Here is a 16,851-nt window from a genome sequence, read left to right on the forward strand (position 1 = left end):
ACTCACGACCAGTCGGGATTGACAGCGACTACTACAACGTTGTAGTAAGTCTAAGAGCCAAGTATCCAAGAACACGTACGCTGACACATCAGCAACTTAAACAAATCACTGAAAACTGGAACGGAATTGGTAACCGGTAATGAAATCAGCCGTCTTCACAGCTCTCACTTTCGTCACTATGATCAGCATCAGGATCTGTCCACCTACCGTCCTCAACAGCATCAACATAGGACTGGTTGAGGTCTAGAGCGTGCTGGCACTTCTCATCCAGGATACGTGTCCCGTCTGATTCCGATTTGATTTTGCAATACTGGTTGGAATCAATGAAACAGCATGCTAGGAAGAATGCTTGCCGAGAACTTATGTCAGCTGTCCGCACCGGAGCTTCAAATGAAGCAAAGCATGTCCAGTGTTTACCAGCCTGCTTCTTGGCATATGAGAACATATCCCGGGTGAGAAAGTCTGCCAGAGTCCGTGCCACTCTCTTCACGTTTGTAATGCGAGGGTTGCCGTTCGCCTTGACCGGAGCAGCAAAGAAACGCTGCACGCCATCTTCTGGATCAAAGATGTGCATCTGCATCAAGTCGCCATAGGCAATGCCTTTGTCGCTCAGCCGCATGGCTATCCCTATCTTCACCGCCTTAGCAGCCAATGCCCCTCGGTAGGTCTCCAGCCGATTCACTGCGCTACGGCGGTACTCAACGTACCCCAGTGCCGTGGATAGATCAAGTGTGGGTGCATGCATAGGCACGTGTGCGATCACGTCCACTAGGGCTTGGACGTCGCTAGCTGCATCGTGGGAATCAAACGCACCGTTGCCAACGCAGTGTTCATGTATTGCCCCTAGCCCAACACCGCCGCCGCTGTAGAAACTGCCGTTCTTGAACGGTGGCAACGTATCCAGGAAGCCAGCCACATGCGTGTGTAGCTCAGGCAACATATCCACTGATTTGTACGCATTCACAATGCTGCGCATGTCCAGTTGGTGGCAGTTGTGAGCGGCAAGGATGACTGGTCTACCCTGGGAAATCTTCTTCAACCAATCAGTGAAGTCCTTGAGAACTGCGGATATACTTTCCATCGGCAATACCTTTCCATGGCGAACAAGCTCATTCTGTCGAGATAGATATATGCCGTGTACTTTGGAGCTGAAGAATGACATATGCGTCGTTGGGAAGACATACCGCGAGAATGTTTCTATGCACTCATTAGCATCAGTATCTGGTTTACCAACTGAGTCTAGTGCGTCTCCATCTGCATCTTTGAAGAAGTGTCTGCATGGGCCTGCAGCAGCAAGTTGAATGATGGATGTATGGAATTCCCCACCAGCTGTTTCCACGTCAAATACCACCACGGGATAGTTGCTGGCAGATAGAGTGCTCTCTTTAACTAATATTTTGGGTGTAAGAACTGGTATTTCTTGGGGAAAAGACAGCGAGACAATACATCTACGCTGCCCAAGCCCATGGCTATAAATGCTAGAAACAGAGGCGACCGCTGCTACACTGCGACCGTGAGTCACAGAAGCGTATACTAGTAGCTTGTTTTCAACCAACGTTCGCAGGGACCTCAGCAAGAAATGCGGCTGGCATCTTGCATATTGCTGGAAGCCAATCATCAGCCTGACTGGTGGCGTCAATCTGAATTCTCAATCGCCAAAGCACATGTTGCATTTCCAGTTTGTACCAAACATCACTCCTACATGTAGGTCCTCGCAATAAAAACAGAAGACTGAATCGTCTTCGAAAAGGCATCATCCTCTTGAATGATGATGATGAGCTTGACTCTTTTGCATGGTACATGCCGTATACGCGTAACATAGTTTGAAAATTCAGGCCACGACTGGCACGAGGCTGCAGCATGCAGGCATGCATCGCGCGCGCATATGCATGGCAACGTGCTTGACGCCTTCGCGGCTCGTGTCCGTGCCAACAAAATAACAAAAGAAAAGTCAAAGCTGCAAAGATCTTCAAAATTAAAACTGATAATGAAGTGAATAGAAGAGTGAAGTCTGAAATAAAACGTGTGACTGTGAAAGAGAGTGTGACAGCTGGCACTTTTGGCCAAAGTTTGGCAGGCTTTCCCGTTTGCATTACAGTAATTACAGGTATTTAAATAGAAAAGTAATTACAGGTAGATCTACTACGTTGTAGCGGCAGTTTATTGGGTAATGCTGAACCGAACGTCGCACTTGCTGGATTTGGCCAATACCTTTCGTTGTGCAATAGTATCGTGAAGGTAAGTTGGGATTGGTGCCAATGTCTACCAGGCCTCTTGTATAGTGGGGGACACTCAGTAATGACTAATGGGGCAAGAGATCGAGTGGCCGAATACCGGACTCCTGCGGTACATGTATGCGCGTCTAGACGTCTTTGCACTGCGTGCAAATAATACCAGAATGTCAGATCTAAATCTGATTTTTTTGGAATCAGTTCCTATTACATAATTGTATACCCCAGAGCTAATAATGAAGGCATTTTTTTGTATGACAGTACTTACACAAGAGAGAGTTTGGAAGCTTTGTTACAACTCTGAGTTTCACGTATCACTACGATCATCAGGTTGCCTGACGATCGTAGTAATACGTGAAACTCAGAGTTGTAACAAAGCTTCCAAACTCTCTCTTGTGTACAAGGCTCTGCCCTACATGGGCATTGAGCACTCTTCGAACAGTGAAGCACACCACTTGACTATGGCAGTACTTAACTACTTGTTTAACAGTACTTTGTGTTATTGAGAACAGAGAAAAAAAACAGTCGTTCATTCCGAAAGTGAGATGATTACCGTAAAGTCGCGGATAAAAGCCGGGCTTATAAGCACATAAGCCGCTTTCTGCATCAGGCTTTAATGCAAACCAGGCTTGTATGCACCACTGATATTTTTGCCAGGCTTGTATGCACCTCTTCTACGCGCGACACATGTAGATCTACCGCTGACTACCGGTATGGCGGCAGTTTTACTATGCCCTGTACATAGCGCATGCACTCTTGACCTACCCGATCCGCGCTTGCATAGAAGCCAGGCTTCTACGCGCGACAGGCTTATATGCATTTGACCTGTTTGATTTTCAGGCTTCTATCCGCGATGTGCTTGTATGCAAACCCGGCTTTTATCCGCGACTTTACGGTATAACGAATGCATTGTAATGCTGAGGCGTACAGGAAATACAGTGCAGAACTACTGGTATGTTGTGGGTAGTAGTAGTAGTATTTATTAGTTGACTAGGACAATCCCCACAGACTGTGAGTCTTTTTACAGGGTACCCTAGGTACATGTAGAATGATTACAGGCTCGCGAAAAGACTGAGCTGGGACACTACAGGGGAGCTAGCTAAGCTGGTGATCAGCCATGTGGTACGTGTGGCATCCCGCCACGACCACCGTCGGCCATGCCACCTGCAATCAGTCACATGACATGCGAACACGCATGATACACACACACACACACACACACACACACACACACACCTGACCTGACCTTTGATGCCCATCGCCGGAAGCGATGATAGCAATGCTACCTCAGAAGCCATAGCAACTTGTGCTGGGATTGCACCATTCAACAGCTTGCAAGGCTGAAGAATTGACCGTCACTATTCAGCCTGGTCTACACCATACAGCTATTTGAAGTGACTTTTTCTGGCCAGTGAATCCCTATTTTTGGTCTTTTCATTTTTTTTCCTGCACACACATCACACCACATATGTGTACTACAGTATGCCGGAGTATGTACATACTCCGGCATACACTGGCTGTTGGTAACCACCCAGGAGAATGAAAGAAAAGTCAGGAAGAGTCCGAGAAAGAGAAGAAAGACGTGTGTGACCATAATCGTCGGGAATCGAACCCGCAACCTATCGATTGGAAATCGCTGCACATACCACTGCACCATATGGCACACACACACACACACACACACACACACACACACACACACACACACACACACACACACACACACACACACACACACACACACACACACACACACACACACACACACACACACACACACACACACACACACACACACACACACACACACACACACACACACACACACACACACACACACACACACACACACACACACACACACACACACACACACACACACACACACACACACACACACACACACACACACACACACACACACACACACACACACACACACACACACACACACAGCAGCTTGCGGTTAGGAGGGTGCTGGCCAGCGAAGTGAGAGGCTACAGAGAGAGCAGGATCTTGGCGGAGCCAAGAGGATAGTCACGTCCAAGGGACGAAGACCGAGAGCCCTGAGTAGCCGGAAATGAGCATGGCCAACACCCCTTTATTTACTTTATCAAAGTAAATGAGAGATGAGAAATGGGAGGTGGGTGGGTGAAACACAATGATCTGACAAGAGTGATCCGCACACAGAACGAATCGAAATATATAACACTACGAGCAAGGAAGAATGATCGTCGCACAGAACGGATCGAAAATATATAGCAGAGCAAACTCTAGCAAGACATGCAACGATGCATGCCACCCACGTTGAGTTACAAGCAAGCGCCATCATAACACTGCCAAACCCACCCACGTTAAGCTACAAGCAAGCGTCATCATAACGCCGCCACACGCCTTCCACATCGGAGGCGAGCGACACGCATGAATGCCAAACTTTAGTATGACACGTTGAGTGCCTACGACGCATGCCGCCTACGTTGACGTTGAGTGCCTACGACGCATGCCGCCTACGTTGAGCGTCGCGCATGAATGAATGTCGCGTTGAGTGTCACGTTGTATGACACATAGAATGCCACGATGCATAGAGTACCATGTGAGCACGTACAGCGCACGTTCATAGCAGCATAGTTTGAGTGGTAGCACGAAGCAGCCGCGTGCACCCATTAATCTGCATTATTACTATAATGCTACATTAACTACAACACACAGCAGCTTGCGGTTAGGAGGGTGCTGGCCAGCGAAGTGAGAGGCTACAGAGAGAGCAGGATCTTGGCGGAGCCAAGAGGATAGTCACGTCCAAGGGACGAAGACCGAGAGCCCTGAGTAGCCGGAAATGAGCATGGCCCATTGTGGCCAGCAAGCCTCGTACCGAAGCAGCCGTGAGCGGGGTTAAAGACATAGACACTGCCGGAGCAGGATCTTGGCAGAGCCAAGAGAGAGGTCAGAGAGAGGTCACTGCCGGAGCAGGAGGGATCACTGCCGGAGCAGGATCTTGGCGGGTAACCACCAGCCACGGTGGGCCACCGGGTAGTTGAGATGGTGTTGGAGCTGAACGTGTCCGAGAACGTCTTGGAATTGCCGGTGGCAATCGTGCACGTTGCCCCGCTGTAGCCACTGACACATTAGCAGCCTTGCTAGCGTTCGGCCTTCGACTGCTTGAGTGTGGCAATGATTCATGTCTCGTTGATATGGAGACGAGGCAAGGAAATAGAAAGGCAGATAGACACAGAAACAGACAGAAAAGCAGACAAACCGACACAAAACAGACAGACAGACAAACACACAAACAGACAGAGGATTCAGGGTCAGCCGGGTAGACACTGCCGAAGCAGAATGTTGGCGGAGCCAAGTATCTACAAGAGTCTGCGTCCGAGGGACGGCGACCGAGGGCCCTGAGTAAAGAGAGGGGTCACTGCCGGAGCAGGATCTTGGCAGGGCCAAGAGAGAGGTCAGACAAGAGTAATACGTAGACACTGCCGGAGCAGAATGTTGGCGGAGCCAAGTATCTACGAGAGAGGATTCAGGGTCGGCCGGGTAGACACTGCCGAAGCAGAATGTTGGCGGAGCCAAGTATCTACAAGAGTCTGCGTCCGAGGGACGGCGACCGAGGACCCTGAGTAAAGAGAGGGGTCACTGCCGGAGCAGGATCTTGGCAGGGCCAAGAGAGAGGTCAGACAAGAGTAATACGTAGACACTGCCGGAGCAGAATGTTGGCGGAGCCAAGTATCTACGAGAGAGGATTCAGGGTCGGCCGGGTAGACACTGCCGAAGCAGAATGTTGGCGGAGCCAAGTATCCACAAGAGTCTGCGTCCGAGGGACGGCGACCGAGGGCCCTGAGTAAAGAGAGGGGTCACTGCCGGAGCAGGATCTTGGCAGGGCCAAGAGAGAGGTCAGACAAGAGATATACGTAGACACTGCCAGAGCAGAATGTTGGCGGAGCCAATTATCTACGAGAGAGGATTCAGGGTCGGCCGGGTAGACACTGCCGAAGCAGAATGTTGGCGGAGCCAAGTATCTACAAAAGTCTGCGTCCGAGGGACGGCGACCGAGGGCCCTTAGTAAAGAGAGGGATCACTGCCGGAGCAGGATCTTGGCAGGGCCAAGAGAGAGGTCAGAGAGGGGTCACTGCCGGAGCAGGATCTTGGCGGAGCCAAGGGAGGAGTCAGAGAGGGGGCATTGCAGAGAGAGATCTTGGCGCAGCCCCCCTCTCCTGGCGGAGCCAAGAGAGGGACGAGGACAAAAAGCCCCCTGGGTAGCTAGGCATTAAATGTTTGTGCATTGAGACAGCATGTGGTAAAGAGGATACTGACAAGAGTTCAAGCAACACGGATGAGAACCAGTAAGACAGTTACCTTGATGATCACCTTAGCGGTGTCCCTCATTCCACGCCGGATATATGCTCGTGCAGCAAAGGGAGCTTGCCCAAATAGAAGGACGAACTTTGCTGCGGTGATTGGCTAGACCATGGTGTCAGGTCGCTCCGCAGCTGTGGGAGCAAAGGTTCTGGAGTCATCCAACTTGGTCCGGGCAGAGCATCGATGGTATTGGAGGTGACTGGCAGGTGTGATGCTCAAAACAGTAAGTAGTACTGGACACAAGTAGAGGGTGCAGATGAGTGCCATGACCACAGAAGAACTGAACGGCTTGTGCCAACCTTCAATACGTTGACAGAGTCTGGTGCCACCGGCTCGGGGTCGTCCTTGACCGAGGTTGAGAGGTGCAGCATTCTGTGAGATGAACTCAGATGTGGCCTTGACCAGGTCAGACAGGCAGGGCATAATAACGTACGGGTGGGTAGCGAATGTGAGTTGGCCTAGAAAGCAGGCGAGTTCGTGCTTGAGGACGCAACGCCTGTCAGTGTGGCAGAGACTAAATGACGTCGGGGCAGAGACTAAATGACGTCGGGCCAGAGAGGTTGAGGTTATACTGGAAAACTACATAAATGATTGGACAAGAGTGGCCCAAGCAAATCTGCTGTTGGACTGAACACTTGAATACGTGCAACACGTCAATTGCTGGTTATACACACTGGTTGGGATGGCAGTGTGAACTGCAACAGTGCTAACCCCCATACTAACTAGAGGAGACTGCAACAGCATGGGCATAGGCCAGCCTGTGAGTACGTGGGTGGTGCACCTCGAAAGTGACAGGCACTAGCACCAGATTGATTGATGCACTATGGATGTGTGTGTGTGTGTGTGGGAGTTCCTTACCCCACCAATGACAAGTAGACCAAGTAATAGTAGTACTTGATGGATTGATGACAGGAGCTGAAGAGGTGAGATTCGGGGCTACTACAGTCTTACGACAGAGAAACCGTAAGCAAGGCCGTTGCATACATAATTGACGAATTGCTGATCAGGATGTGAAGCAAGCATGGACGCAAAACGGGAAACGTGCAGAGGCGTATGAACAGAATGTACAGTATTATGCAGTGTGCGGTGGATGGTGGCCTTAGTGTCGCGCTGGACACTGAAGGCTGGCATGATGTTGGCAGCCCTATTGCTTGGGTTTACCACCCGCCCTCGAGCTGGTGGTGTTACCCTTACAGTGGGAAGCTGGGTGGCGACCCCGGCAGATTTGGCAGATGTGGGACCTGGAGCAAGGGTCGAAGCACCGACCCGCATTGAAATTGCGGCAGACCGACTGTCCTGGGGAGGCTGAGCCCTTGGAGTTACTAGCGAAGCCGGAAAACTGTTGGTAGGACTGTTGGTAGGGACGAAAAGGACAGCGTCCATTAGCAGAAGGCGGATATGCAGCGCCGCATGCCATGCAGGCAGACCGAGCGCGTCCTGTTGTCGCCAGCTGCCACAGGTTTGGGTCGATAATGTCCCACTTCAGCGACGGGTCGGCAGCAGCCTTGATGCGGAACTTCCTGTCATACTCCAACCACCCTTCAGGCGTGAATCTGCGATTAGCCTCGAGGATGAGGCCCTGGTAACACAGCAACTCCGCTGACCTGTGCGAAGCCACGTCGACAATAACCTGGCTCATGATCGTGTAGGCTTCCACCCACGTCGCAAGGTCGTGAACGTGCCTGCTCTTGCCGCGGGCAGCGCCGTCCTCGACCACCCGCAACGGGCCCCCATCCGACGACTCAAAACGGAGCACGTTCTGTGTGCGGGCGTGCGGCACAGAGCAAGACACAGAGGGCAAGAGCTCACTCAATTCCACGAACTCACCCATCGAAATCCGCTCGCGATGTTTAGCTCCCAGGTGGGCGGCGAACGACTTGCTGCTACCTGAGCTGGCTGGGAGAGGAGTCGAGTTCGTATGACTATGAGGCAGAGAATCGGGAACCATGGCCGCCAGAAGTGTTGGCAAAGTCTCCGACACCACCGATACTATGGTGGAGCGGATTGTGTCGGGAGTTATCGCCGACGTCGGAGGCACAGACGGCGCCAACGGCTCGCGTTCTCTGTTGCCTGCCCCGCTCGCCGTGCTCGCTGCAGACTCGCAGGGATCAGCGTGATGAACTTGGGCCTGAATCAGGCGATCAACGAGGGCAGCCTTCCTGCCCGAAGTATCCAAATCCAACAGCGAGAGTTTGCTGCGGAGACGCGGAACCGTCATGGCGCGGATTTCATCGTCAGTATAGGCAGCCATGGCGTCGCGAAGACAAGGCGGCGAGGAGCGAATAAACTCACAAACTGTGAAACACTACGAGCGAGCAAGAAACTCACGAACTCTAAAGCTCTACGAGCAAGCAAGAAACTCACAAACGAGTCAAAGCTCACAAACGAGTCAAAGCTCACAAACGAGTCAAACACAATGATCTGACAAGAGTGATCCGCACACAGAACGAATCGAAATATAACACTACGACACACACACACACACACACACACACACACACACACACACACACACACATACCTATGAAAACAAATGTGCTGTAGTCACATTATGACAGCGGATTCAGAGAGTATGGCACACACACACCTGTCCTGTCCTGTAGAGCCACTGCCACAGGGGTCACGTGGGCCCCGGAGAGGCATCAGAGAGGAAGATGGAGCACGCAGCCTGATGACGCCGGAGATGGTGGAGCAAACGGAACCGGCGAGAACACACGCATACATGACTGAACGAATTACGCTGCTGGGTAGTCGGGCGCGGGCCAGTCCTCGAGCACCGGTGACGACCGCGGCCTTGCACAGTCCGAAAGCAGCGGGCACACACAGCACAGTGCGCAGTACAGCAGGCATCCTGCACATAGACTTGCCGGGGCTCGGGAGGCTGAGGCTGAGGTGCGGAACAGCGGTGAACAGCTAGACCACCCTTGCTTCGAAACCAACGCCCACAATCTCCACAGTTGCAAGCCCCTCGCTGCTCAGCAATCGGCTTTGCCCGCTCAACCACACCTTTGTGGCGAGCACGATCTCCAGGGCGCGAGAATGACCGATTGCAATCCGTACATACCGCTGGGTCAGGCTGAGGCACATTCTCCACAGGCTCGGCGTACATAGTCCGCCAGTCAGCGTGGGACTCACAGGCAATAGGGTACCATTCCTTGGCGAGGCCACGAACTCTTAGGTCGGAGACAACGCAATCCTTCCAGCGCTTGCGAGGGCCATGTGCTGGGCGACGTGTGGGAAGTGAGCCAAACAGGATCTGTCTCGGCATCCGGCTACTGTCCATCCGGGCAACATGGCCCAGCCACTCTAGGCGACGCTGTGCAACCTTCACGCAGATGGTATCAGTGTCACCCCACATCTCCAACAGTTGGGCGTTGGTCGTGTGATTATGCCAGCAATCTCTGCGGGACACACCCAAGATGGAACGGATGCACCGCATATGAAAGACTGACACACGTTGGAGATCGTGTTGCAGTGGTGTCCAACACTCTGACCCATAGAGGAGGAGCGACAGCACACATGCATTAAACACACACCTCTTGATATGCAAATCAAGGTCAGGATTGCTGAAGATGGTTCCTTGCAAGGCGCCACAAGCACGAGAGGCATGCGCAATCCGAGCAGTGATGTCCTGTGTCGACCGGCCACCGCGATGAATGAGAGACCCAAGATACCGGAACTCCGAAACACACTCGATGACCGTGCCAGCTAGCTCGATTGGAGCGCAGTCCCCAGGCGAAACATCCCTGCCTGCAACCAAGAACTGTGTCTTGGTAGCGCAAACTCAGCTGCGGTCGTGTCAAACACTGCAAGTGCACACACACACACACACACACACACACACACACACACACACACACACACACACACACACACACACACATACCTATGAAAACAAATGTGCTGTAGTCACATTATGACAGCGGATTCAGAGCGTATGGCATGAAGCTCACGTCCTTCTACATGATTGTACTGAAAAGACACATGCTCTTGGTTGTGGACTTGCATGAAATTGAAAGTTGAACCCTTCCATTTTCTACTTTGATGCAACTTCCCTAGCAATTATTACATACTAGTATTCCTTCATGAAATACCCCGTGAGAAAGATATTCTGCTTTTGGCAGGTCTTTCTACACAGTGCTGAAGCTCATTGCCCTTAATTATTTCTTATTGGTCTTACTTATGCTTACAGGATTGCCTTTCTGACATGGAGATAGACAATGGACTGGCACTGAGGATTGGTCTGAGCTTGCTTGCAGCTGTTATCGCATACATCCTGCTGGTGAAGTCGAAGAACAAGTCTGGTGAAAGAGCGTCGAATGAGCCAGCAGTAACAGTGACAGCACGACCCGGTAAAGATCCGGCTGAAGAAGAGTTCAGCGATGAACCAGATGAGCCAGTGGAGGACAGCGATGATGAAGATCCCGGTGCAGCTCTCGAACAGCTGCCTCGCATCAAGCTGGATCATGAACCCGTTGACGGCGAGGAGATGTGCCGGCGCTCACAGCACTTCTACGATGTCATGAAGAAGCGTAGAACAGTGCGAACATTCAGCAAGCGTCCCGTGCCCCGCGAAGTTGTGGAGAATATAGTTCGTGTCGGTGGCACGGCACCCTCTGGGGCTCACACGGAGCCGTGGACATACGTGGTGGTCAGCGACCCGGAGATCAAAGCACAGATCCGGGACATTGTCGAGCGCGAAGAAGAGGTGAACTATGACCGGCGGATGGGAACAACCTGGGTGAAAGACGTCACCCTGCTGGGCACCGACCACAGCAAACCCTACCTGGACGAGGCACCATACCTGATTGTGGCCTTTGAGCAGACCAGTGGTGTTCGGCCAGATGGCAAGAAGAAACACCATTACTACAGCCGGCTGAGCGCCTCCATATCCGCTGGCATGTTACTTGCAGCTGTGCACTACGCAGGTAGGTTGTTTTGCCGTGGACAGGTTTGACGATTGTGTTGCTTTGCCTTGTTTGCCTAGAGCCTAGGATGTGTCTGTCTGTTTGGCGATTGCAACCGTTACAATGGTGTCAAACCTCCAGCCCAGGTCTGTTGAAGTCACTGTATTCTGGTACTGGCATGCAGATATGTGATCCCATGCGAATTATTTCTTTTTGGAGACGCCAAGTGCTTGTGAAATGGAGTGGTCTTGGCTCGCTCGCGGTTTGTGCTCACTGCATGTATGTCAAGGGCGTCGCACACGGTACGGCCCCTACGGTATTGACCGTACCACTTTTTGCCCCAGATACCCCGTGAACCAACAAAATACACTGATCCGGGATCTAAAATTCCAAAATTTTCGGCTCAGCCTCCACTCCCCACGAGTAAATTGTAGTTCAGATGGCTGACCGGACCACACTAAAATACCCTCCGACGCCCCTGTATGTACTTAGGTATCTACTGTTGTGAACATTGAAATCCGATAGGATGGCTGGGACCGGCGCCCTTACTGCTTTTAGCGCGTACAAGTTCACCTACAAATGTTTTAAAAAATAGATCAGCAGTGCTCGTGGCTGCAAGGCCAACGCCCCGTGGCTGCTTGACTTCTCAGCGGATTTCAATGTCCTCTGCAGTAGCTGTTGATTTCCACATGATTGTATTGTACATGTACATGATTGTATTGTGTCACTTTGTGTGTCATTTAGGCCTTGTCACGGTGACATCGACCCCGCTGAATTGCTACGCGGCACTGCGTGATCTTCTTGAGCGGCCGGCAACGGAGAAAGCCTTCCTGCTGTTGCCTATCGGCTACCCCTCTGAAGACACCACCGTGCCTGATCTTGTCAGGAAGCCGTTGGAAGACATCATGGTGATGACGTAGTCATCTAGCAGCAGATAAGCACTACAGTCTACAGGTAAATGTCTTCTCTGAAGTTTTGGTAGTTCTTACTTCTTAGCATCATAGTGCTTCATACTGCTACGAATACCTCCAGTGAATTCTTGAGAAGTGGCGATGTGAAAGTCGACAGGCTGTCTTTTCACACATGATTTTTAGTTAGCTTTTGCATCCCGATGGTGTGTTTCGATATCAGATTGATATTACGACAGTCTGTCCTGAGATTGGCCTCGATGCGCTGCAGTAGACAAATCTTCTGGTATATTATTTTACTAGAGATTTTAAGTGGAAGGTATGCTATGGGGAAGGACCAGGGCAATTCTGCCTATACTATAGTGTGGTCTTGTGACCTGCAAAGAGCAGGGCGGGAAGGATTCAAGATCCTTTTTATGTCACTATTGCTATACGTTTAGAGAGCTTGCACAGAGTTAAGAGGGTTGTGCTGGCCTTTGCTCTGATATAATTATGCAAGTAGGAACTTTTTGGCATGAAGCCAGTAGCCTGGATCACGATCACTATCATTGATATCATTTCTGAGCAACAATCTCATTTCAAAAGAGTGTTTCAGTGACTTGATTGTTGATGAAACGAGCCAATGGGTCTAGTCGTGGTTTGAGTATCTCATACACTTGAACGTCTCTTATCCGGGCACCTTGGGACCGGGCACTGCCCGTATCTCAGATTTGCGTGGAGCTCAGGATAACTCATCTACCATTTATTATGGCAGTTTTTCTGCTCCAGTGCTATAATAATAATTGCAGTCGACTCCTGATATAACGAACACCATTGTGCAGAAGGATTCGTTCTTTATAGCCGAAGTTCTTTACAACCGAAATGCACCATACAAGCAACATGACATGACTGGCATGTGGCCCATGACAGTGTGATTGCACTTGGTATACATGCAGTCCTACAAGATATGGTTCGTTATAAACGAAAACTGCTCGCTATAAAGGGTCAATTTTGTATGGGTTCAAACAGTAACATGGACGTTGGTTCGCTATACCGTGAAATTCACTATATCCGAGTTAGTTATAAATGGAGTCAACTGTATGTATGTTTTTTTCTGATCTTGATAGCCTCATCAATTGCCAGGTGTCGTATTTCCCAAGTCTACACTCTCAAATTTGTTGACAGCCCTTTTAGCTGTTTACACTGATGGGGAAGTACGTAATATTAATATTTTTGGAAGATATATCGCTGATGACTGTAACATGAAAACTCGAATTGTACGCTACATTTGTCAGAGTATACTGTACATGCTGACGGCCTCAACCTTGGGCCAAATTGGAATAAGCCCTAGCACGGTGGTGGTGGTTGCAACCAGGGAGTAGTAAAATACTTTACTTTGTATTTTACTACTCCCTGGTTGCAACTACCGAGCAAAGCTCTACCTCGTGAACAGAAGAGAGGAACACTCACTACAGAGCCTAGTGTTGGTATAGCCAGGACTGTACAATACTGGGGCTGCAGTGTACTGGGACTGTTCAATACTGGGGCTGCACTGTACTGGGGCTGCACTGTACTGGGGCTGCATTAGGCATGAGGTCAGATTTCATTTGCCATCGCTGTACTTTTGATTGGATTACAGTGCATAGCCGCTGGGATTTTGAGACTGGAATATAGCATCAACATAGCACACCATTGTCCAGGAAGCTTGGTTGTTGTGCAGGTGTGATTTTTCGGGGGGGGGGGGGGGGGGGGGGGATGGCATTGTGCATGTGTGTGATGGTAGTGCTAGTGACTGGGCCACTGCCAACAAACATACGGACTACATGCTTGGCTTTGAAGAGCTTTATCTTGCTGGGAGCACCTCTATTTAGAGGAGTTACCTATTGCTGTTGTTAGCAGCCAGTGTCATGGAGGCCTTGGCTGTGTGTAGTGCTTGAAGAGTTGCATACACATGTGCGTGGAGCTTGGAACGTCAGCAAAGTTATCTTTAAATTAAAAAAGATTTACTTGAAAACAGAGCCTGCTTCTACAAGTACGGTTAACCCAATTAGTTATTTTCAGCGGAAGACATGAAAACTGTGTGTCTGCAACGCAATGAAAACGCAACATGCTATTGTTGAGCAGCAAAGCTGTCGACTTGGCATGTTTGCAGCCGTGTCAGCTATGTTACCGTATGGCCAGGAAGCAAATGTGAAAAGCAAAATCGTATGAACTAGTTTTGCCAAATGTGCAAGAGTGGGTGGAGGCGTTGAATGCATTGATTGCCCGTTGGCTAGCGCTAGCTGCGCTCTCCGGACCTGGTCCCAGTGGTACTATTCTTAGAAGTGTGCAGCCTTGTAGTAAGTTCTGCAGGCTGGTTTTGAATACCGTACAGCCTTCAGGTTGGCACTGGTACCGGTTTTGATGTAGCCATTGTAATTGGTTCTGTAGTGCATTGTTCTGCGGCTTCAGTGGCCTCCATTCGTCGAGACACATTTCATAGACAAGCTCAGTCTTGTTCACAGCAATTGCGTAATAATGTTTGTAGACTGTGTGGGCTGGCGCGTTCTTGCCTGCTGCGTCTGGAGTGCAGGCCTGTTTCAGCTCAAGCATGTCGCCTCCGAAGAAGTCTGCAATTACTCGGCCACCGTCGTGCTGTGCTGCTGGCTGTGACATTGCCTGTTGTGCTGGAGGTGGTGGCGGCGGTGGTGCTGCTGCTGCTGCAACTGCCAGCCCCATTGGGTAGTGTTCGAACTGTGACTGCACGACGGGCATGTAGTGATGTGCGCTGGGCGGTATGAGGTGTGACGGTAGCTCACCGCTCATTCCCATCCACATTTGACCATGGCCTTCTGCTGCTCCTGGCGGCGGTGGCGGCTGTGGCGCTGGAATAGGTGCTGGTGTCATTGGGTAGATGCAATGCTGGTTTGGCATGTGCATGGCAGGACCCATGTCCATCACCTGCATTCCGTCCGGAGAGTAGGGCATTTGTGTGTAGTGTGCCCCTGCTGCTGCTGCTCCTACTGCTGCTGTTGCTGATGGCGCTGCTAATGGTGGCAGCAATGCCTCGCCGCATCTGGCGCCCATTGCTGCGACGCGTGTCGTCGCCTGTGTTTCCAATGAGTACGATGTCGACACTGAGTCAGGTGTGCCCGGCAATACTGATGTATTGTTACTGGCGGTCATTGCTGTGGATAAACTGCCTGGTGACTGCTGGCTTTCTGTGTCTTGCACTCTGACAGCAACCTTGTCTTCCAAGGAGAGTGAGTGAACAGTGAGCGAGTCCGGCTTGGTCATTGCTCGAGCACCAGTGATATCTGGGAATGTCTGTTGCTCAAGTTCACCCTGGCTGCGAGTACAAGTCATCACTGGCAATGTCTCTTGTCCACCCTGGCTGCGAGTACCAGTCATCACTGGCAATGTCTCTTGTCCACCCTGGCTGCGAGTACCAGTCATCACTGGCAATGTCTCTTGTCCACCCTGGCTGCGAGTACCAGTCATCACTGGCAATGTCTCTTGTCCACCCTGGCTGCGAGTACCAGTCATCACTGGTACTGCCTGTAGCTCAAGTTCGCCCTGCCTGTTGCCGCCGCCACCGCTGGCCAGTAGATCTGCCATTGAATAGTACTCCTGAGCAACTGGAGGGTTTGCGGGACTGCGGGCTCGGTGATTGTTATCTCGTGTGATATTGGACTCGGGCAGTGTGTGTAGTGATGATATATGGCCATTGCCATTCAGCTGCGTTTGCGTAGCTCTTGCCACTGTACTGGTGTTGGCTTCACCAAGTGCAGACCTCCCTTGCATTGGTGTCGAGGATGTGCTGGTGTCTGTTGATAGATTATACGTTGATCCTGCAGACAGTTGCGGTATGATTGGCACAGGCTGTTCACTATCCGGCCTTGACTCATCACTGACAATCAGCTCAGCCTCTGTGCCAGTGTCACACTCTACACCTTGATTACTTGCATTCTCTTCTGCGTGCTCTTCTTCCTCTTGGCGTCCTCCTTCTTGGCGTGCTTCTCCTTGCAGGTCATCTCCTTGCTCAGCTAGGGGTGAAGCCGCTTGCATGGCTCGTGGTGAAGCTGCTTGTGTGTCATCTTGTGTGTCTGTATGTGTGTCATCTTGTGTGTCTGTATGTTGCGAGTTGACTTGTACTGCTTGGCGGCGCCGCTCTTGTGCTGCATTTCCCAGTGGCCGCTGCTTGCATGTAATCGTGCACACTGTCAGCCACTCTCCTACGTAGTCCTGTCGAATCTTGGCAACAGTGCTCTCTCCGGGAAGAGCCCTGGCCAGAGACCAGGCAGAACTTGCAGCCTGCTGCTGCTGCTGCCGTGGCTGCTGTTGTTGTTGCTGCTGCTGCTGCTGCTGCTGCTGCTGCTGCTGCTGCTGCTGCTGCTGTGGATTGTCAGCACTATCCTGGGGGACTGCTTGGCTTGTGGCACTGCATGCTGAGCGGTGCCTAGCTCTGCTCCGTCGAGTCGTGCGGGGCAT

The 16,851-nt window shown here is 51.1% G+C and overlaps 2 protein-coding genes across 2 annotated transcripts; one reads left to right on the top strand and one right to left on the bottom strand.

The window, feature by feature from the left end:
* Window positions 1–1,993: 1,993 nt before the first annotated feature.
* Window positions 1,994–13,028, top strand: LOC135814514 (iodotyrosine deiodinase-like). Its single transcript, XM_065327637.1, has 3 exons — window positions 1,994–2,238; window positions 10,780–11,515; window positions 12,239–13,028. Exons 2-3 carry the CDS (start codon window positions 10,795–10,797, stop codon window positions 12,412–12,414), a joined length of 897 nt encoding a protein of 298 aa, XP_065183709.1. The 5' UTR covers window positions 1,994–2,238; window positions 10,780–10,794; the 3' UTR covers window positions 12,415–13,028.
* A 1,519-nt stretch (window positions 13,029–14,547) lies between these two features.
* On the bottom strand, window positions 14,548–16,851 carry LOC135813406 (putative mediator of RNA polymerase II transcription subunit 26). Its single transcript, XM_065326503.1, has one exon. The coding sequence runs from the start codon at window positions 16,849–16,851 to the stop codon at window positions 14,548–14,550; it is 2,304 nt and encodes a 767-aa protein (XP_065182575.1).

Source organism: Sycon ciliatum, chromosome 4 (assembly GCF_964019385.1).
Source record: "Sycon ciliatum chromosome 4, ocSycCili1.1, whole genome shotgun sequence".
In the NCBI taxonomy this organism is placed as follows: domain Eukaryota; kingdom Metazoa; phylum Porifera; class Calcarea; order Leucosolenida; family Sycettidae; genus Sycon; species Sycon ciliatum.

Coding starts and splice junctions, on each gene's coding strand:
- LOC135814514 (XM_065327637.1), top strand. CDS start 10,795: ATGGAGATAGACAATGGACTGGCACTGAGGATTGGTCTGAGCTTGCTT. Junction 11,516..12,238: donor TGCAGCTGTGCACTACGCAG/GTAGGTTGTTTT, acceptor TGTGTCATTTAG/GCCTTGTCACGGTGACATCG.
- LOC135813406 (XM_065326503.1), bottom strand. CDS start 16,851: ATGCCCCGCACGACTCGACGGAGCAGAGCTAGGCACCGCTCAGCATGC.